Consider the following 21,044-nt stretch of genomic DNA (forward strand, 5'->3'; position numbering starts at 1 on the left):
CTCATCCTCTGCAACACGTATTGTTGGAAATTCTCTGAGATGGCCATTCTAACTGGTGTGAGATGATAGCTCATTGGATTTTTTTATTTGCCTGCCCCTAACTATTAGTGATACTGGGCATCTTTTCAAGTGCTTAACGGCCATGTGTATGACTTCTTCATGAAACGTCCATTGAGGGCTTTGGCCCATTTCCTATTGGGTATTTTTTTTTTAATTCAGCTGCTTGAGCTCTCTGTATGTTTTAGAGATGAATTCTTTGTGGGGATCTTTGTTTTAAAATATTTTTTCTTATGGTTTTTCCAGTGGTTGTGTATGGATGTGAGAGTTGGACTATAAAGAAAGCTGAGCGCCGAAGAATTGATGCTTTTGAAGTGTGGTGTTGGAGAAGACTCTTGAGAATCCCCTGGACTGCAAGGAGATCCAACCAGTACATCCTAAAGGAGATCAGTCCTGGGTGTTCATTGGAAGGACTGATGTTGAAGCTGAGACTCCAATACTTTGGCCACCTGATGTGAAGAGCTGACTCATCGGAAAAGACCCTGATGCTGGGAAAGATTAAGGGCAGAGGAGAAGGGGACGACAGGATGAGATGGCTGGATGGTGTCATTGACTCGATGGACATGGGTTTGGGTGGACTCTGGGAGTTGGTGATGGACAGGGAGGCCTGACGTGTTGCGGTTCATGGGGTCGCAAAGAGTCGGACATGACTGAGCAACTGAACTGAACTCTTAAGCTTGTCTTCATTTAGTTTCCTTTGCTGTGAAGATGCTAAGGTTAATTATGTCCCTTTGGCCTATTTTTATTTTATTTTTTGTTACTCTAAGATGTGGATTCAAAAAGAACTTGCTGTAGTTTACAACAAAGCATTTTCTGCCTATACTTTCCACAAGGGTTTTAGATTGTCCTCACACTGAGATCTGTAAATTATTTACAGTTAATTCTTGTGTATGGTGTTAGGGAGTGAGAAATGGGCTGTTTCCTGCTGTATCAGTTAACAAGTATGTCTTAGTCATCAGCAATTGCAGCCCTCCAGTGTGAGCTGGTGAGCCCTCAGGGAACTCAGGAAGGAGAAGAATATCTGCTCTCTAGCAGCCGTCAGACTGCGGCTGCTGCTAAGTGGCTTCAGTCGTGTCCGACTCTGTGAGACCCCATAGACGGCAGCCCACCAGGCTCCTCCGTCCCTGGGATTCTCCAGGCAAGAACACTGGAGTGGGTTGCCATTTCCTTCTCCAATGCATGAAAGTGAAAAGGGAAAATGAAGTCGCTCAGTCGTATCCGACTCTTGGCGACCCCATGGACTGCAGCCTACCAGGCTCCTCCGTCCATGGGATTTTCCAAGCAAGAGGACTGGAGTGAGGTGCCATCACCTTCTCTATAGACTGCAGGCACGCCCTAACGTGAGCCCTGAGGAAAGGAAGCTCAGGATGTGAAAACAGGATGCTGGCCCCAGATAGGCGAGGTGCATATGAAAGGAACGATTCCAGTACACAGAAAAGCACTAAATTCCTTGACTCAGGATATCTGGTTTTCTCTAACAATAATCTTTTGATATTCAGACCACCTGCTCTTTGTTACAAAGTTCTCTGTAACCTGGCCCCTCCCTTCACCTCCTGGGAGCAGTTCCCAGGGTTACTTGAGATGGTGACTCCTGGGCCTAAAGCCCTAAAAATTCCCACCAAATAAAACATAAATCTCAACTTTTAGGTCAACTTTTAAGTCAACAGAAATATTTTAATTTCGTTCCCAGTTTCATTGTTTAAGGAACCTCCACACTGTCTCCATGGGCTTCCCAGGTGGCGCTAGTGGTAAAGAACCTGTTTGCCAACACAGGAAACATGAGAGACAGGGCTTTGTTCCCTGGGTTGGGAAGATCCCCTGGAGGAAGGCATGGCAGCCCACTTCAGTATTCTTGCCTGGAGAATCCCAAGGACAGAGGGGCCTGGCAGGTTGCTGTCCATAGGGTTGAAAAGAGTCAGGCACGACTGAAGTGACTTAGCATGCACGCACACTGTCTCCACAGTGGCTCTTCCCAACTGACATTCAAGCTTTGATGGAGGAGGGCTCTTATTTCACCACACCGTCTCCAGCCTTGGCTCTTTGTAGAGTATTGACAATGGCCATTCTGACTAGTGTGAGGTGATAACTTCATTGTAGTTTTGATTTGGATTTCTCTAATATTTAGCAAGGTTGACATCATTTCCTGTGATTTTTTTGAAGGGTATGAGTGAAACATCTTGCAATGGACTCTTGAATGTCTGTGCTGTGTCTTGATGAACACTCCTAGAACATTCCTTGAAGACAGGTGTTATTCACTTGAAATGTCGCAGAAACCAGTACTCGAGAAACCAAACACGACACTCGGAGAGCTGGAGAACTCAGGTTTATCACGCCCGCGGGCCCAGAGGAGTTAACACTCCAAGCTCTGAGCCCCAAACACAGGGGTTACAGAGTTTTTATAGACCTACTATAGTGGGCAATACTGGCTGCTAATAGGCTGGTTTAAACTAAGGGGTTTCCCGCACATGGGAACAGTGGTCAAGGTGGGGAGGGGAATGCCTGACCTTTACATGGACAGGCATGATTAAGCTGGTTTGCAGGGGCCGGGCAATTGCAAAGAGCAGGACAAGGGCTAGTGAGAGAAGCTCCAGTTCCTAGTATTGTAAGCCCCCACTTTCTGGCTATGTGACCTATGTGATCCAGACTTTGCAAGGAGCAAGCTGAGTTACAGAGGCAGAAGGAGCAGGAAGTGATGTAAAATGTTAACTTTCCTCTTCGTTCCCCACTTTTGATGCCTCTATTACTTGTAGAAAGCATCATCTCATGTTTTGGTAGGACATTCAGAGCTCCCCATCGTTTAGGGGGCTATATTGAGCTATTACTATTTGTAACTTTATGGATTCAATCTGAGAGGTTATGAACCAGGTAATTGCTTTGAGAAAACAAGAGCCCAACAAGAGTGCTGTCAAGAACATGGAGAGGACCTGTCAAAGGGAGAAGCCATGATGCCAGCTCCAGATATTATTCAATTATGCCAGGAATTAGCTAGTTTCTCTCTCCTTTTTGTGATTTGTCCCCTTAGCTTTTGGGCCATGTCCCTGACTATTTCTGATTGGCTTATATAAAAGCAGCATTCTTTGTTTAAGAAGAGGCAGAGCCCTCCCTTTTCAGCTGTCAGTAGGTCTAGCCCTCTCCTGTTCTGCAAAACCACCTCAGCCAGGGAGTCTAGCTGGTCCTGTGAGGCCGCTAAGGATTTGGTTACTCTCTCAATATCATCTGTGAAGTCCTTGGATAGTGTATGGTAAAAGGTGGTTGATGAAGCAATTCCTCCTATTCCCATACCTACCCCAGCCATAATTCCCAGACCAACTAGTAGGGGTATAAACTGGATGGCTCTTTTTGACCACAATGTGCTGCCAAAGGTATGGTGAGATTCTGGTTGTTAGGGACAGTGTTCGTCTGGGGAGTGAGGAAAGCTAAGGTCCATTCATTTGACTGGTAGACATAAGTAAGCATCTGTCCCACAAACAAGGAAAAGGCCTTGAAGGGGGTGGCACCATATTGTTTGTGGGAGGATGAATGGGCCACTCACCTTTTAAAGTTTGATTACATTGGTCCCTGGCTAAATTGCCTACAGGTTTGGACTTCCCTGGTGGCTCAGATGGTAAAGCGTCTGCCTGCAATGCGGGAGACCTGGGTTCGATCCCTGGGTCGGGAAGATGATTTGGAGAAGGAAATGGCAATCCACTACAGTATTCTTGCCTGGAAAATCCCATGGATTGAGGAGCCTGGTAGGCTACAGTCCATGGGGTCGCAAAGAGTCGGACACGACTCAGCAACTGAAATGAATCACAGCTTCTGACCCAAATCCCAGTCTCAGGGTGTGACTGAAGCTAGTCCTGTAGTGACAAACACATCAATAATACCAATCAGGGAAAGAGGCCAGGGTGGACAATGAAAATCCATTGCTGTTTTGATAGCTGGGTCCTCAAGCTCCTGCCATGCATTGGTTACTCAGCTTCTGGAGTGACTGGAGCATGGCTTAGCATCCTTCGTGGGTGGAGGCTGTTCTTTTTGGAACCAGACCTTGAGGGGGTTTTCAGGGTCCCAAAATGTTTTCCAGGTGTCCTCATCACAGGAAGCTGCTGCCTCCTTGACTCTGGTGTGGTGGACCCAAGGGGTGACACCTATAACTTTAACAGCAGTAGGGGCTGCCAGGACAACCACGTGAGGGCCTGTCCAAACTGGCTGAAGTGGTTCCCTTTTCTAGTCCTTAACCCATGTCTCATCTCCTGGCTGATAAGGATGAACCCAGTTGCCCAAAGGAATGGCTGTCCTTTCTGAGGTTTCTCTGGCAATACGGTGGAAGACTTTTCTCAGGGCCTGGAGGTGTCAGGACATCTCCAGGTTAGCTAGTTTCTGGGGGGGTCTCCCTTGAGTTTTCCTATCACTGGGGGTGTTCTCCCATATAAGATCTCAAAGGGAGAATAGCCTGAGGACCTTGGGGTGCATCAGACTCTGAGTAAGGCTAGGGATAACCTGTTGACCCAAGATAACTGGGTCTCCTGACAGAGTTTAGCTAATGTAGTCTTGAGGGTCCAATTCACGCATTCAGCTTTCCCTGAGCTCTGGCCTGTAAGCAATGTGAAGCTTCCATTTGATTCCCAGTGTCCTGGGTAAAGTTTGGATTCTCTGAGACACAAAACCTGGCCCATTGTCAGACCGTATGGATAGAGGCAGCCCATATCTCAGGATCATGTCTCTTAGTAAGGCCTTGGCCACTTCTTGTGCCTGTTCAGTGCGCGCGGGGTAGGCTTCAGCCCGTCCCGAGTAGGTGGAGACTACAAGTAAACACTTAGAGCCCCTGCAGGGATTGACTTCAGTAAAGTCCACTTCTAGATCTTCAAAGGGCAGTGTTCCAGCTGCCCCCCTGGGTTGGGTCTTGATCCTTGGCTGGCATTGCTTTGTGCACAAGTCACACATGTAGCACTGATCTGGGCACACAGGGCTGGGAGCTTAGGAATGAAATAGTAGCGGCTTAGTAAGCTCTCCAGGCAGTTTTTCCTGAATGAGTTGTGTCATGATGCTGTTTTACCAGCTGGACTGCATTATTGCTGGGGACAAAGAGTCTCTGGTCTGGGAGCTTCCACCAGCCCTCCTTTTCTTTTATTCCTCCCTCATTTAGAGCCCACTGATCTTCTTCCTTGGTATACCTTGGGGATGGAGGCAATTCTGGTGCCAAGAGGACCTTAGAGATTGACTCGGGGCCCACTGTGGGGCTTGGTTGGGTCTCCAACCTTTGCTGACTGTTCAGTTCCTCGCTGATGGCCTTTACAATGGATGACTGCCATTTGGGAAGGCTTCCAGAGTGCTTCTAACAGCTGAAGGATTTCTTTTTTGTTTTTAATCTCCTTTCCCCCTACTGTCAATAGTGCCCTTTCTTTATAAATGGCTCCATGAACATGTAAGGTGGCAAAGGCATACCTTGAATCAGTATAGATGTTGACTCGCTTCCCTTCAGCGTGCCTTAGCGCCTGGGTGAGTGCCCACAGCTCAGCCCGCTGTGCTGACCACCCTTGTGGCAAGGTCTCAGCCTTCACTGTCTCGTCAGTTGTTATGGCAGAGCCTGCTTTGCACTACCCGTCTTGGACGAAACTGCTTCCATCAGTGAACAGTTCCAGTTCTGGGTTCTGGAGGCGAACATCTGTCAAATCCAGCCTGCTGAAGTAAATTTCATCTATGACCTCCTCACGCTTATGATCCCACTTCCATAGGTAAAGTGCTGGTGGGGTTCAGTGTCCACACAGTCTTGAGTTGGGTCCGTGGGTTTTCGCAAAGCAGTCCTTGTTAGTGAGTCATCCTGGAGTTGGTCAGCCACTTATGTTCATCAGGGCAATAACAGTATGGGGAACCTTTACATTTATATTTTGTCCTAGAGTAAGCTTATCTGCTTTTCTGACCAAAATCACAGTGGCAGCTAATGCCTGGAGGCCTGGCAGCCACCCCACAGCCACTGGATTCAGTTGTTTGGACAGGTATGTGACCGGGCACTGCCGTGGCCCAGCTGTTTGTGGACAGGTATGTGGCCGGGCGCTGCCGTGGCCCAGCTGTTTGTGGACAGGTATGTGGCCGGGCGCTGCCGTGGCCCAGCTGTTTGTGGACAGGTATGTGGCCGGGCGCTGCCGTGGCCCAGCTGTTTGTGGACAGGTATGTGGCAGGGCGCTGCCGTGGCCCAGCTGTTTGTGGACAGGTATGTGGCCGGGCGCTGCCGTGGCCCAGCTGTTTGTGGACAGGTATGTGGCAGGGCGCTGCCGTGGCCCAGCTGTTTGTGGACAGGTATGTGGCAGGGCGCTGCCGTGGCCCAGCTGTTTGTGGACAGGTATGTGGCAGGGCGCTGCCGTGGCCCAGCTGTTTGTGGACAGGTATGTGGCCGGGCGCTGCCGTGGCCCAGCTGTTTGTGGACAGGTATGTGGCAGGGCGCTGCCGTGGCCCAGCTGTTTGTGGACAGGTATGTGGCAGGGCGCTGCCGTGGCCCAGCTGTTTGTGGACAGGTATGTGGCCGGGCGCTGCCGTGGCCCAGCTGTTTGTGGACAGGTATGTGGCCGGGCGCTGCCGTGGCCCAGCTGTTTGTGGACAGGTATGTGGCAGGGCGCTGCCGTGGCCCAGCTGTTTGTGGACAGGTATGTGGCAGGGCGCTGCCGTGGCCCAGCTGTTTGTGGACAGGTATGTGGCAGGGCGCTGCCGTGGCCCAGCTGTTTGTGGACAGGTATGTGGCAGGGCGCTGCCGTGGCCCAGCTGTTTGTGGACAGGTATGTGGCAGGGCGCTGCCGTGGCCCAGCTGTTTGTGGACAGGTATGTGGCAGGGCGCTGCTGTGGCCCAGCTGTTTGTGTGAGAAGCCCCAGTGCAGCGGGGCAGTACATTTTTCTCATGTACAAAGAGGTTAAAGTCCCATGTCACACCTGGCGCTAATGCTGGAGCGCTGGTCAAGAGTCTCTATCTCCTCGAAGGCCTTTCCCTGTTGAGGTCCCCACTCTAGGGGTCCTTATCAGACCCTGCTGTGGCTTTAAACAAAGGCTTGGCAATTTCAGAGAAACCTGGTATCCAGATACAGCAGAATCCGGCAGCCCCAAGCAACTCATGGACTTCTTTCTTGGTGTTCCGCTGAGGTAGTGAACAGATGGCTTGCTTCCTCTTGATGCCCTTTTGAGATGACAAACTCCAAGTACTTGACCTCCTGTCTACAGATCCGAGCCTTTTTCCACGACACCTTGTACCCTGTGGTGGAGAGTAGAGCCAGCTCTGGCAGTTTGGGGTCTCCAGCAGTCCCCCTGGGTGGGACTGGTGAGCAACAGGTCATCACATACTGAAGTGGGGTGCAGTTTAAAGTTTCTCTGGGAAAGGCAGCAGGGTCCGCAGCCAGGGCTTCACCAAACAGGGTAGGTGAGTTTTTGAAGCCTTGTGGCTGTCAAGTCCAAGTCAGCTGTGTGTTTCTCCAGTGTGTGGATCTTTCCATTCAAAGGCAAACAAGGGCAGCTGGAGGCAGACAAATGCATCCTTGAGATCAAGGCAGGGGAACCAGCTTGCCTGAGCAGGTAAAAGACTCAGGAGAGTGTAGGGATTTGGGATCACTGGATGGGGGTGATCAATGAACTGTTGATAGCACAGAGGTCCTGGACAGGGCAGTAATCATTCCCTCCAGACTTTTTTTTCCCCCCAATTACTTTTATTAGTTGGAGGCTAATTACTTTATAATATTGTAGTGGTTTTTGCCATACATTGACATGAATCAGTCATGGATTTACATGTGTTCCCCATCCTGAACCCCCCTCCCACCTCCCTCCCCATCCCATCCCTCTGGGTCATCCCAGTGCACCAGCCCCGAGCACTTGTCTCATGCATCCAACCTCCCTCCAGACTTTTTGACTGGTAAGAGCGGAGTGTTCCAGGGAGACTGGCATTAGGGTCTGATATTAGGATCTCAGCATCTCGTAGGTGCTGGATGTGGTCTGGAATTCCCAGGCGTGCCTCCTGTGGTACTGGATATTGTTCTGTCCAACAGGAGTGGCTCCTGGCCTCAGGTCCACGACAATGGTGGCATGGTTTTTGGCCGAACCTGGGGGTCCCTTCTCTGCCCAGACATCAGGGAATTAATTAGCAGGCTGGGGGGATTTATTTGTTCCCTCCCTGCGGAATAGATAAGCCATTCACCTTCCCTGGGCATGGGCACGGCCATCATCAGAGCTGACTGGCTCCCCAGGGTGAGGTTCGCAGGCTTTCTGGGGGCAAGGGTGATTTGTGCCCCCAGTTTTGTCAGTAAGTCTCTACCCAGCAGGTAATGGGGCATTCCGGTAAGAACCTAAATTCAGAAGTCACCAGATGACTCCCCAGCTGACAGGAACGGGCCTTGCAAAGTGAGCAGGCTGCCATGTCCCCCGTGGCCCCAACAATGGTTGCTGTTCATCCTGTGAGGGGAGCCACAGCTGTGGTTACCACGGAGTGTTCAGCTCCAGTATCCACCATAAAAGTCGTTGATTGGCCCCCTACTTTCATCGTGACCATGGGCTCCCAGGGGCCCAGGATCAGGGAGCCCTGTCTTCCCTGGTCTGATTCTGCTCCGGCCAGGTCGATGAGGTTCTGGACAGCGAGGTTTCTTTGTTGGGTTGACTGAACCTTTTTGACCCTTTAGATGTCCCTCTGCGATGGGGGCACTCATCTCTCCAGGGCCCGGTCTCCTTGCAGTGGGCCCACTCGTTGTAGCGTAGTGGTGGTCTCTGCTCAGCTTCCCCTTTCCGCGTGGGAACGGTCTGCCTCACTGGATCTGAGCTCCTCAGTGCCGCTGCTAGCAGGGCCGCTTTCGGTTTCATCTTCTCGTCTGTTTCTCGTTGGGCTTCATGGTCTCAGTTCATGAAGACTTTGCTACCTCCAGGAGCTGTGTGGCATTCATCCCAGTGAAGCCTTCTAGCTTTTGGAGCTTCTGTTGGATGTCTGCACAGGATTGAGCCACCAAGGTAGTGTTAATCATCCATTGATTCTCGGCCATCTCTGGGTCGAACGGGGTGTATGTCCGGAACACTTCACATAGTTTTTCATAGAAATCATTGAGGGTCTCATTTGCTTTTTGGATTATTGTTCTAATTTTGGGCATATGGCTGGGTTTTTTGGCTCCCGCTCGAAGTCGATGTAGAAGGGCATCATGGTAGCGACTCAGGGTTTCTTGTCCTTCTCTGGTTTGAAACCCCAATTAAGTCTCGTCTCTGGCATCGCTTCTGGTGCCCATTCTTCCACATCTAAGACCTCTGTGGGGCTTGTCCTCGGAGCCATTTTGGGGCTTCCATCGAGATGCATCACCTTTCCTCGGTGAAGAGAGACATAAGGAGCTGGTGACAGATGTCCCATGTAGGCTGATGGGTGTGGAAAGTGGACTCTAGGAGGTTAGTCATAGGCTATGGTTTATCAGAGTATACTGGGTTACACTGTTTCCAGTTTAGGAGATCAGTAGTCCTGAAGGGCTGGTAATAGAGGATGGAACGACCAGGCTGGACTGGTTCACTTGTTGTTCACTTGTTGAGGACCTTGAGTTTCTTGCAGTGGCATCTGATGGGCTGTGGCGAGCTGGTTAGATTGTTTGGCTGAGCAGAGCCGCTTCCCTACTGGCTCGGGGCTGGAGTCTTGCTCATGAGGTGGTGCAGGGGACACAGGGAGTGGGGGGGTGGACTCTCTGGCAATGAGTCTGGCGCTAGCTGTGCCAGGGCTTGTGGAGTCAGGGTAACATGTGGCAGGGGCAGTAGTGGGTCTTCCACTGGATCTCCCTGGAATATAGGTTTTTTTTCTTCTTCTTTCTTTTTTCTGAGTGATTGTGCCACAAATACCCTACTCTGTCCCTGTCTATTCGTGCAAAATCTTGCCCATAGGGGAAGGGTCTGTGCTATTAGAAGCCGAGTCTATGTATGGAAACTGATCTGGATGTCCTGGAGTCCCAGCGACTACCTGGCGCACTGCTTGGACAGCGGGCAGGTGGAGTGCACCCTCTGGCGGCCACCCAACGTTAATGGACGACCAGTGGCGCTCACGTAAATTAGGACGCTTCCTGGGGGTCATCCTGACTCCGTAATCTCCTACAAAGCCCTTCTTAAAGTTCTTTATCATGTGATCTAAACCTGTTGGCTTAAGGAACTTCCCCCCCACCCCATGTTGACAAATGTAATCTACCTGGCAGGGTTTTGAGGAAAACCTAATCTCTTAGATGTCAGCTCAAGCAGTCAGTCCACAGAAGAATAACGGGTAACCAATAATTTCTCCCTCCCTGTGTATCCCGCCCTGAGTTGGTGACACACAGACAGACAAGGGTGGGGGCCCCCCTCAAAACAGGAGACCATTCAGGTGCCCACTCGGCCGCGCTCCCCGGATGAACTAAGGTGCCTCTTAGCATTGGCGGATCAGTATAAACCCCTGATCCAAATCTGTCTCGCAGGGAGGGACTGGGTCCCCCAGAGGCAGACACCACCTTGAGCTGTATGAAGTCACCAGGGAACCGCATGCTAAGGCCCACTCGGACTCTGTAGCCATGAAGGCCATGAAGCCACACAATCGAGCCTGAAGCGCAAGCGAATCAAGCCGCACACTCATTCATGCTCATTTTTCTTCCACCTGGTTGCTCTCCAGAGGGAGATCTAAGACACCTCTTAGCTTTGGCAGTTTGGTATAAACCCCCGACCTGGACCAGCCTCACTGGGAGGGATCGAGTCCCCCAGAGACTGGCACCATCTTTCAGTCTTATGAGGTCATCACAGAACCGCATGTTTTGGACCCTCTCAGGCTCCCTAGTCTGAGGACTGTGGACCTCACTGTTACTTCCTTCAATCAGCAATCATGTATACACAATCACTCGGAGGTTATCACAATACCTCCCTTTTCCGGAGTCCCCAGGTCTCCCTATCTGATTCTCCCTTCCTGGGAGCTCCAAGGAGGTGATCAGTCTCCTCTTCTACCCAGTAGGGTAGGATTTCCTGCTTGGGGATGGGCCCTGGGGTCTTACCTTTTCCTGTGGCCAATCCTGGTGAGTTGGTCGGGTCCTCTAGTGAGTCTGGTCGGGGCTCAGCCCTCCGGAGAGTCAGAATGCCGATCCAAAAGAGAACCCAGAATACCGTCAGGTGGCGTGCCTCCTCGTTCATCTTGGGGCTCCTCTGCTGAGCCACCAGTCCTGCGGCTCAAGGGGCCAGCATGGTTGGAATCTCGCTGGGGCCTCCAGAAATGTTTCAGAAACCAGTGCTCAAGAAACCAAGCACCGCACTCAGAGAGCTGGAGACTTCAGGTTTATTACTCCGGCTTTTGAAACTTGGGTTGGCATCTGCAAACTAGGATGTAATATCTCACAAGGTCCTTTCCAGCCAGTAATCATAACAATAGCATTTATGGAATCACAACCATTAGTGTTACCTGGTCTCTGCACATCAGCATTTTATCTAAAGAGGATCTGAGACTTTGAGTAATTGTTTCAGTGGAAAAAAAAAGAGATGAAATAAGTTTTTTGTTTCCTCTCCTGAGAATAATGAAGATAGAACAGTGAGCAGGCCTAAATATTCTTTCTTTTCTTACTTTAACTGATCCTAACTCTTCATGCCTGTAAGTTTGCTTTCCTGCCCCCTAACTCTGCAGGAGCTACATTTTGCACATATTATCCTTTGACTGTATGCTAAATACAAACTGTATCTGGTGCTCATCTTTATAGCACACTCTTCCCCTTGTAGTTCTTCTTTCTTACATATCAGAAAGAAGGCCACAGAGCCACAAATTGTCAGACTCGATTACTGGGTTACTGACACCAGCCTATGACTGATTTTGAAACAAAGCAAGAGGAAGAACACAAGCTCCTCTTTAATGGCTGAGCATTAAAGCCATTTTTCTGTTTCTTTCAAACTCTGTCTCTGTATTTTTTATTTGGCTTCAGTGGGCAAAGAAAGCCGAGTGTTTGGCCAGCAAAGTAATCAGTTCATATTCAACGTGTTGGTACCATCAAGTAGCTCTGAACTGGAACAGGGACCTGTATGTCCTCCCATGAATCCCACAGCCCAGGTAAGCTCTTGTCAGCTTCAGATTCTGAATAGGAACAAAATATGGTAGTTATAGTTCCCATTTAGGGATTTCAGAATCAGGAGATACTTCCATATTGGAACGATCAAATCAGCGAATCCTAAGGGAAATCAGTCCTAAATATTTGTGGGAAGGACGGATGCTGAAGCTCCAATACTTTGGCCACCTGATGAGAACTGACTCATTGGAAAAGACCCTGGTGCTGGGAAAGTTTGAAAGCAGGAGGAGAAAGGGGGCGACAGAGGATGAAATGGTTGGCTAGCATCACCGACTGTATGGCCATGAGTTTAAGCAAGTTCTAGGAGTTGGTGATGGACAGGGAAGCCTGGCTGTGCTGTCCATAGGGGTCGCAAAGAGTTGGATACGACTCAGCGACTGGACTGAACTGAGAACGTGCCCATCCATATAACTGTTGGCGGCATCAGTGAAAACTAGCTCGGCGGTTTGGTTTCCAAACCAAGACCAAAAGTGCAGTCGCTAACAATAATGCACCTGACACTCTCACTTGCCCAACCAGCTCAGGAAAAAGAAACTACGATTGGAGGCCTTAGGAGATGACGCATCTCCGGCGCGCTGCGGAATCCGGAAGGCAAGGAGGCCCCGGAAGCGTGGAGGCGGGGCCTGAGGTGGGCGGGCGCCGCTGAGGCTTCGGGTGCTGGCGCCGAGCTTCTGCCGGGAGCTGAGATCTGGGGCGAGGCCTCTTTCCTCGCGGCGGCCTGTGGGGAAGCGGGGGTGGGGCGGGGCCTTCTGACTACCCAGGCCCGCCGAGGAAGAGGTGGGCAGGTACCTGAGTTGTTTTCGGTTCGGCGGCTGTGGTTGCGGCCGCTGCAGTCGCGCTCTTGCTGCCTCAGCATCCCTCACAGCCAGCGGAGGCCGCTGGCCTGCCGCTTGACCTGCGGCCGTTTTGGGCCGCAGAGCCCATGAGAGCGCGGGCCCCGCAGCCGCATTTGCAGCTGAGCTGTAATCCCGGGGCGCCCGGAGCCGACGGAGGCATGACCGCAGCATGAACGCGGAACCTCCGGAGGAGAAAGCAGCGTCGGAGGCGGAGGCAGGAGCCATGCCGGAGAAGCGTGCGGGCTCGCGGGCTGCGGGCGGCAACTCGGTGAGCGTGGGCTTGGAGGCTGGACGCGTTGCTCATCCCGAAACCCGGAGTCAGGGGAGGTAGGGCCGTGTCGCGGCCGGAGTCCAGGGCCGCCCAGTGCGGGACTGGGGTCTGGTTCCCCTGGGGATGAGACAGTGACCGTCGGCTCGGCGCAAGGGCTCTGGCTCTCGGAAAGCTTTTCCTTTTCCGACTCAGCCAGCCGACTTCATCACTGCTAGGCTTTCCTAGCGTTGCTCACCGCTAGATTAAAATCTAGGCGACTGGTTGTTTCAGAAGACGCCCGATGTGGGATTGTGAATATAAGTAATTTGATTTTTTCAGAGTTCTCCATACACGTGACAGCCGGTACTGCTTTCATGGTGCATTTCTGGCTTGAGCCAACTTAGAAGATGTGCGGAGAGCATTCAGAACCTGCCTTGGGCCCTGGATCCTGGACCCGGAAGGTGGCGTGGAGGCTGGGCAGCTCCTTCCTGTTCCTTCTTGGTTCTCTAGGCTGTCGCTGCAGCGTTTGGTGAGCAGGATTTCAGAGGGAGCTGCCGAGCCCAGGGCCCGGCTGAGGAGTTTATTCAGGCCAATCCCTTTAACAGTTTCACGTGAGATTCAGATGACTTCTGAAGCACTGGTTTTATTGGCCTGGGTTGGCAGAACAGGCTTTGTCCGTGGCGTTTAGATGACTGACGGTGGAACTCTTGAGCATACAGTGTTATTTCTTAAAATATTTTTTTGGAGTCTGTTTTAGACAGGAAACATAGAAATGGTACAGTGAATACAAACTAATGCCAACGAGACTTGTTTCCAAAGAAAAATAGAAACTTTAGGAAAGTTAAATTATATGCAATCGACTTCTGGTTTAATTTGCTTTTAAAGAATGCTAAATGATGTTGAAGACCCCTTCCTACCCAAATGACTTTTTATTTTTGGAAAAACAAAAACCCTTAAGGGTTCCTCATTTCAAAGATAAGATTTCTGAAAAGTGGGAAGGTTTTTTGATAGGAGGAGGGAAATTCTATGGAATTGGGTTTTTTCGTTTTGTTTTTGATTACATAAAAAGTAAGCTTGTCTTCCTGCCGCTTAAAGGAGACCAAATTGCCAGCTCCTCCTCCTGTTTTTGAATCAATAGACATAATTACTGACCATTGGCCAAGGTACTAACCTTGGAGGTAGTCTCCTTCATCCTTTTCCATCTTTTCATCTAATACATTAATAAGTCTATCTAAGTTTACCAGGTAAAGATTTTAGGTTTGTTTGTTTGTTTGTTTATCCTTTCTGCATTCCTGTGTTTCAGTTCCTCAGCATTTTTGAGCTAGGTTTTGACTTCGATACTGTTGCTTTACCATCAGGTTGCTCTCCACCTTATTGATTAGTGGAATCAAGAATGTAAATATGATCATTACTGCTGTCCTTAAATTGGCTTCTTGTATAAAAAAATAACCTGACAAGTTGACACATTATAGCATAATGATTAGGTGAGTATGCTTGGAATTTCCCTTTGCATCTTTTATTACCTATATAACTACGGCAAGTTATACAACCTTTCTCAATATTTTGGACATAAATGATTTGTCAGAATGTATAAATGATCCCTGACAGATAAAAAACGTTCAGTTCTCTCCCATGTACTAATCTATACAGGAACTAGACCCCAACCTAAAAATTAAGATTGCTAAGTTTATGTGCTTTAGAGCAGAAACTTTTGAGAGATGTGTATTCAATGAAACTGAGACAGTTGATTCCCTGATAGGAGTCTTGATGCTAATTAGGAATAAATTGATTCCTGTCCAGTCTTTCCTTGTCTCTGAGGGTGCATCTAGTCAGTGTTGATACATTGCAGTGAATACTGACAATGAATTTTGGTGCTTGCTTTGTTTAGTGAGATCAGTAGAATGGGCAGGTAACAGAGTTCATCACGTTTTGTAATGTGTGTGGCCTGGGAAAGAAGCGTATGCCTTTAATATGCTTGTGTCATATGCCAGTACCCCCAAATCATGAGTCTTTCCTGCTTGTAGTTTCTTTCTAGTGTTGCTAACTGGTGCTACATTCTTTGCCTCCACCCCCCACCCCAAGTTGTTTAGCAACTAAGTAACAACAAGGATTGGTTCATTTTGATGTGTTGGCACTTCCTTATACCTTGATTCTATATATTAGTGTATTCATCATTTCAGGTTCTTAGATGCTACTAATAATCACAAGCAAGACTGCCCATGTCCAGGGGTTTGGTTGAACCGTTTTCTATCTTGTTTGACAAAGAGATGTATTGACGTGGATAATAGAAGGGACTCGCGTGTTCATTCTGAGAGATTCTAGAAAAGGGAGGTCTGTGTGTAGCGAACAAGTCCTTGTTTTAGGGTCCTTTCTTTGCTGTCTCTCCTCAGTTGGGTGTGTATCTAACACCTTGAAATATTGTGTCAGAATTATTTGTATTATCTTTGAAAGCATATTTCCTATTACCAGGTAAAGGCAAATTCCTTTTGGAGTCATTTACCTTTGAGCATCTAATGAGAATTAAAGATCTGCGGCAAAAAAAATACAACTGAATTTAGCATACTAGGTATTTCCCAGTGTTCATGAACTACATAGAAGCAACCTTTATGTCCACTGACAGGTGAATGGATATAGAAATTATACGTATGTATGATGGAATATTACTCAGCTATAAAAAAAGAACACATTTGAGTCAGTCCTCATGAGGTGAATGAACCAAAAGCCTATTGTGCAGAGTGAAGTAAGTCAGAAAGAGAAAGAAATATTGTATATTAACACATGTGTATGGGATCTAGAAAGATGGTACTGATGAACCTATTTGCAGAGCAGCAGTGGAGGTGCAGACATGGAGAACCGACTGGTGAACACAGTGGGGGAAGGAGAGGGTGGGATGACTTGAGAGAGCGGCATGGAAACACGTGCATCCCCATATGTAAGATAGATGGCCAGTGGGAATGTGCCATGTGACAGGGAGCTCAGCCCAGTGCCCTGGGACAGCTAGAGGGGTGGGAGGTGGGAGGGAGGGAACACGTATGCCTGCGGCTGATTCATGGTGATGTACCAGCACAATGTTATAAAGCAATTCTCCTCTAATTAAACTTAAAAAAAAAGCCAGTACTAGGATACCACCTAAGATCCCTGATGGACGGCTTCTTAGGATCAGTGCCGTTCTGGTTACATTTGATGTCTGTTTACTTGATTTTCCTCAGATTGTTTCAGAGAGGCCCCTGTAAGGACTAATTTTTATTTACAAGAACAACAATGTCATATGGGCAGAATGGAAATAATATCAAAGAGCAGTTTGTTACCAAAACAAACAAACAAACAAACAGAAAAGGCTGAAATCACTAGATATGTTTTGTTTGTAAAAAATTAAAGAGGGGACTTCCCTGGTGGTCCAGTGGTTAAGACCCCTTGCTTCCACTGTAGCACTGGGTTGATCCTTAATCAGGGAACTAGGATCCTGTATCCCACATGCTGAGTGGTACAGGCCAAAAAAAAAAGAAAAAAGTGAAAGAGGTCCTAGGGACATTTTAGGGGAAATTTATTTTTAAAAATAGCTTTCTGTTCTTAACACTATTAGGAATCAGTATGTCATTTCAGTAATAAAACAGTACTGGGACAGTCGTGCAACCAAACTCTGTTGAATAAATGACAATAGAAAAAAGATTAAAAACATTCATGAGTAGCTGATCTATTGTGATTTTTGAGTAACCACATCATGCTTTCATAGCAGAGACATTTATGCTTAGACATAGCAGAGACATTTATACTTTCATACTTAGAATTATGCAGATGTCTAGACAGCTTTCAGTTATTAAGCCCGGTCTTTTTCAGAACACACACTTACAGTTGTTTTTTTGTACTTAGGCCTGGTAAAGGCAGGATTTTTCAGAATTTGCTTCTTTGAGTATCTGAGCATCCTTTCCCTCTGTTTGTCTTACCAGATTAAGTCTTCAAAGACAGGGACTACAGCAGTGTATCTTTTAATCTAAATATTTAGGCAATCATCAGTAAATGTATTAGAGAAGTAAATCAGTCAAGTTTAAAACAATAATTAACGATTATCAGTGAAATTAACTTGTTGCTGTTATATGATGTTTTGGTTGACCTTATAAAACAAATTGGAGGGTTTTGTTTCATTCTCTGAAGAGTTTGTGTAAGATTGATAATACAGTTATAGAACTTTGTAGTTCTTCACTTATTTGGACTAACGTTTTACAACAATTCAGATTTTCTGTTTGATTTTTTATTTTTTTCTGTCAGTTTTAGTAAGTTGTATTTTGCTGGGAACTTGTCCATTTCATCTAAAATTTCAGATTAATTGGCATAAAGTTGTTCCTAACAGTCTCTTAGGCTCTTTTTAATTACTATTGGGTCTTTAGTCTTTTTTTTTTTTTTTTGCTGACATTGGTAATTTTTACCTTTAAAGTACATTAATTCTCTGATGTCTTCTGGATAGTCACAAGTTTTTTAAATGGCAATAAATTCATGTCTTATTCTTATATTTCTGTATTATATGAACTAGACTATCAAGGAAAACATTCAACAGTAATGACAAAAGTGTACAACCTTCTCTGCTTAACAGGTGTATATATATTTTTCCACTGTCATGTATGGATATGAGAGTCAGACCATAAAGAAGGCTGAACACTGAAGAATTGATGCTTTAGGTCTGTGGTGTTGGGGAAGACTCTTGAGAGTCCCTGAACTGCAAGGAGATGAAATCAGTCAGTCCTAAAGGAAATCAGTCCTGAATATTCATTAGAAGGACGGATGCTGAAGCTCCAATACTTTGGCCACCTGATGTGAAGAGCCGACTCATTAGAAAAGACCCTGATGCTGGGAAAGATTGTAGGCAGGATGAGAAAGGGGTGACAGAGGACAAGATGGCTGGATGGCATCACTGACTCAATGGACATGAGTTTGAGCAAGCTCTGGGAGATGGTGAAGGACAGGGCAGCCTGGCGTGCTGCAGTCCACAGGCGCACAAAGAGTTGGACACGCCTGCATGACTGAACAGCAACTGCAAAGTGTTCAGTTGTATGGATGTGTCACAGTTTGGTGTTTCATTCAGCCCTTGGTGAACACTTGCTTTTATCAGTTTTGGGCAGTTACACATAAAACTGCAATGAGCAGTCATCAACCAATCTTTGTATGAACTATACCTTATTTTCTTTTAAGTAAATATCATACTTAGGAGTAGAATGGCTAGAACACATGGTAGGTGTATTGTTTAACATTTTAAGAAACTACCAAACTTTTCAAATTTTAAAATTTTAATTTAAAATTTTCTATTGCCACCAGCACCATGAGAGTTCATTTGCATCCTCATCAACCCTTGGTCAGTCAGTTTTCGCCCTTCTGTTGGATCTGTAGTAGTGTGCTTTTATTTTGTATCTGTCGATGGCTAATTTTGTTTAGCATCTTTCCATAAGCTTACTTGCCATCTGTATATCCTCTTGGTGAAGTGTCTATTCACCTCTTTTGCCTTTTTATTTGTTATTTTTGTGTTATTATCTTATAATTGAGATATATTATAAGGTAATATTTATTTATTTTTTATTTACTTGGATTACAAGTCTTTTATCAGATATATGTTTGCAGATATTCTGAGCAGAAGTTTTAATTTTGATGAAGTTTTAATTTTATCAGTATGTTCTTTTAAGGATTGTTTTTGGTTTCATATCTAAGAAATCCTAACTCAATACCACAATTATTTTCTTTTATATTTTTGGAATCTTTTTAGATTTTACAGTTAGTTTTATGACCCATTTTGAGTTAATTTTTATATGGTGCAAAGTATGGATGGGAGTTCTTTTTTTGTATATGGCAATGAATTATTGTATCATCTTTTGAAAAGACTTATTCATTGAATTGCCTTTGTACCTTTGTCAAAATTCATTTTTTCCATATATGTGTCAGTCTATTCTGGATTCTCTATTTTGTTTCATTGATCTGTTTATCTTTACATCAATACCATTCAGTCTCTATTACTGGAGATTCATAATAAGATTTGAAACAAGTTGAGTTTGTCCTAAATCCTTGTTCTTCTCTTTTAAAATGATCTTGGCTATTCTGTTGTCATGTCCAACTCTTGCGACCCCATGGACTGCAGCATGCCAGGCTTGTCTGTCCTTCACTGTCTCCCAGAGTTTGCTCAAACTCATGTCCATTGAGTTAATGATGCCATCTAACTATCTCATCCTCTGTTGTCTCCTTGTCCTCCTGCCCTTAATATTTCCCAGCATCAGGGTCTTTTCTAATGATCAGGCTCTTTGAATCAGGTAGTCAAAGTATTGGAGCTTCAGCATCAGTCCTTCCAGTGAATATTTAGGGCTGATTTCCTTTAGGATTGACTAGTTTGGTCTTCTTGCTGTCCAAGAGTCTGTCAAAGTCTTCTACAGCACCACAGTTCGAAAGTATCAATTCTTCGGGGCTTGGCCTTCTTGATGGGCCAGGTCTCACATTCGTACGTGACTACTGGAGAAACTGTAGCTTTGACTATATGGCCCTATGTCAACAAAGTGATGTCTCTGCTTTTTAATATGCTGTCGAGATTTGTCATAGCTTTTCTTCCAAGGAATAAATGTCTTTTAATTTCATGGCTGCTATTCTGAGTCCTTTGCATTTTAGAATTATAAAATCAGCCTGTCAATTTCTACAAAAAAGTCGGCTGATATTTTCATTGGGATTGTGGCGATCCAGAAGATCAGTTTAGAAAGAGTTGAAAAAGTATAGATCCATAAACAAGGTATCTCTGCATTTGTTTTATATCTTTCTCAGCTGTGCTTTATAATTTTTAACAGTTCTTTTGTGTCACTTGTCACACTCATACCTTACATGTAATGTAAATGTACTATGAAAGGGAAGTGAAAGTCGCTCAGTTGTGTCCGACTCTGCGACTCCATGGACTATACAGTCCATGGAATTTTCCAGTCCAGAATACTGGAGTGGGTAGCTGGTCCCTTTTCCAGGGTTTCTTCCCAACCCAGGGATCAAACCCAGGTATCCCACATTGCAGGTGGATTCTTTACTAGCTGAGCCACCAGGGAAGCCCAAACGTACTATAAATGTAAATTATTAAGAAATTTAAAGTTCACAGTTGTTTTTTGCCAACATATAAATACAGTTGATTTTTTAAAAAATTTAATTGTGATATATGTGACAGAATTTACAATTCAGTTATTTTGATGGTACAGTTAAAACTATAAAGCAGATGACCTGATTGACAAAAGTCAGATGTCCTCATTCATCTGAACTTTTCAGGTCGTGTTGGGAAAGCAGTCGAAGGGGTTGGTGGAAATAATCCTTCACTTAGATACACACTGTCTAGGGCAGACTTCTTAGTGCTGGGAAGGAAATGGGTGAGTAAGTAGAGGTCTATGCCTTACTTTGCCTGAGAAACTACCTTTGACTTCTATTACCCCTTAACTGAAGTTGTAATCCAGGCTACCTGCTATATGTATGTCCTGATTCTATTTGTGGAGAAAGAAAGGCAGTATAAGTGATACAAATGTAGCACATATTCTGGAGGTATTTGACTCTCCAGATGTGATACCAGCTTTGGCACTTACTAATCATGTGAATTGGGAAAGTACTTAAATTCTGTGCATCTGAGCTTTGTCATCTATGAAATGGGGATAAAAATAATTCCTATCTCAAAAGATTATAGTTAGGATAAAATGATAGTAATGTGCTTTTATCAGGGTGTCTGTTGCTATAAAAGGATAATTTTTGCCTGTTTACATCTCAGGACCTTTTGTAATAGACTGTCCCTGACCTGTGTTCCTGTCCTTCAGAGTGTTTATTTCCATTTTAAATTGTATATTACATGAAATGGGAGCAGGGATAGTTTCTTCTATTGCTACT

The 21,044-nt window shown here is 46.3% G+C and overlaps 1 protein-coding gene and 1 long non-coding RNA gene across 4 annotated transcripts in view; one reads left to right on the forward strand and one right to left on the reverse strand.

Annotated features, from left to right (window-relative positions):
* The window catches only part of LOC122685844, a 33,995-nt gene extending 21,268 nt beyond the window's left edge, over positions 1-12,727 (reverse strand). Inside the window, exon 1 of the long non-coding RNA XR_006338558.1 lies at positions 11,034-12,727. This is a non-coding gene — a long non-coding RNA (uncharacterized LOC122685844). The remainder of the gene's footprint in view (positions 1-11,033) is intronic.
* A 71-nt stretch (positions 12,728-12,798) lies between these two features.
* The window catches only part of MFSD14B (major facilitator superfamily domain containing 14B), a 121,425-nt gene continuing 113,179 nt past the window's right edge, over positions 12,799-21,044 (forward strand). Inside the window, exons 1-2 of one of the 3 annotated variants that reach the window (XM_043890848.1) lie at positions 12,804-13,190; positions 13,512-13,701. Coding sequence is in view for 2 of the 3 variants with exons in the window: in XM_043890847.1 (XP_043746782.1) it covers positions 13,092-13,190 (99 nt within the window). In the remaining variant the exon portion in view is untranslated. Of the gene's footprint in view, positions 13,191-13,511; positions 13,702-21,044 lie in introns of all 3 variants that reach the window. The other 2 variants (XM_043890847.1, XM_043890846.1) reach the window with 2 other exon arrangements.

The sequence above is a fragment of the Cervus elaphus genome, chromosome 29 (genome assembly GCF_910594005.1).
Source record: "Cervus elaphus chromosome 29, mCerEla1.1, whole genome shotgun sequence".
NCBI classification, from domain to species: Eukaryota; Metazoa; Chordata; class Mammalia; order Artiodactyla; family Cervidae; genus Cervus; species Cervus elaphus.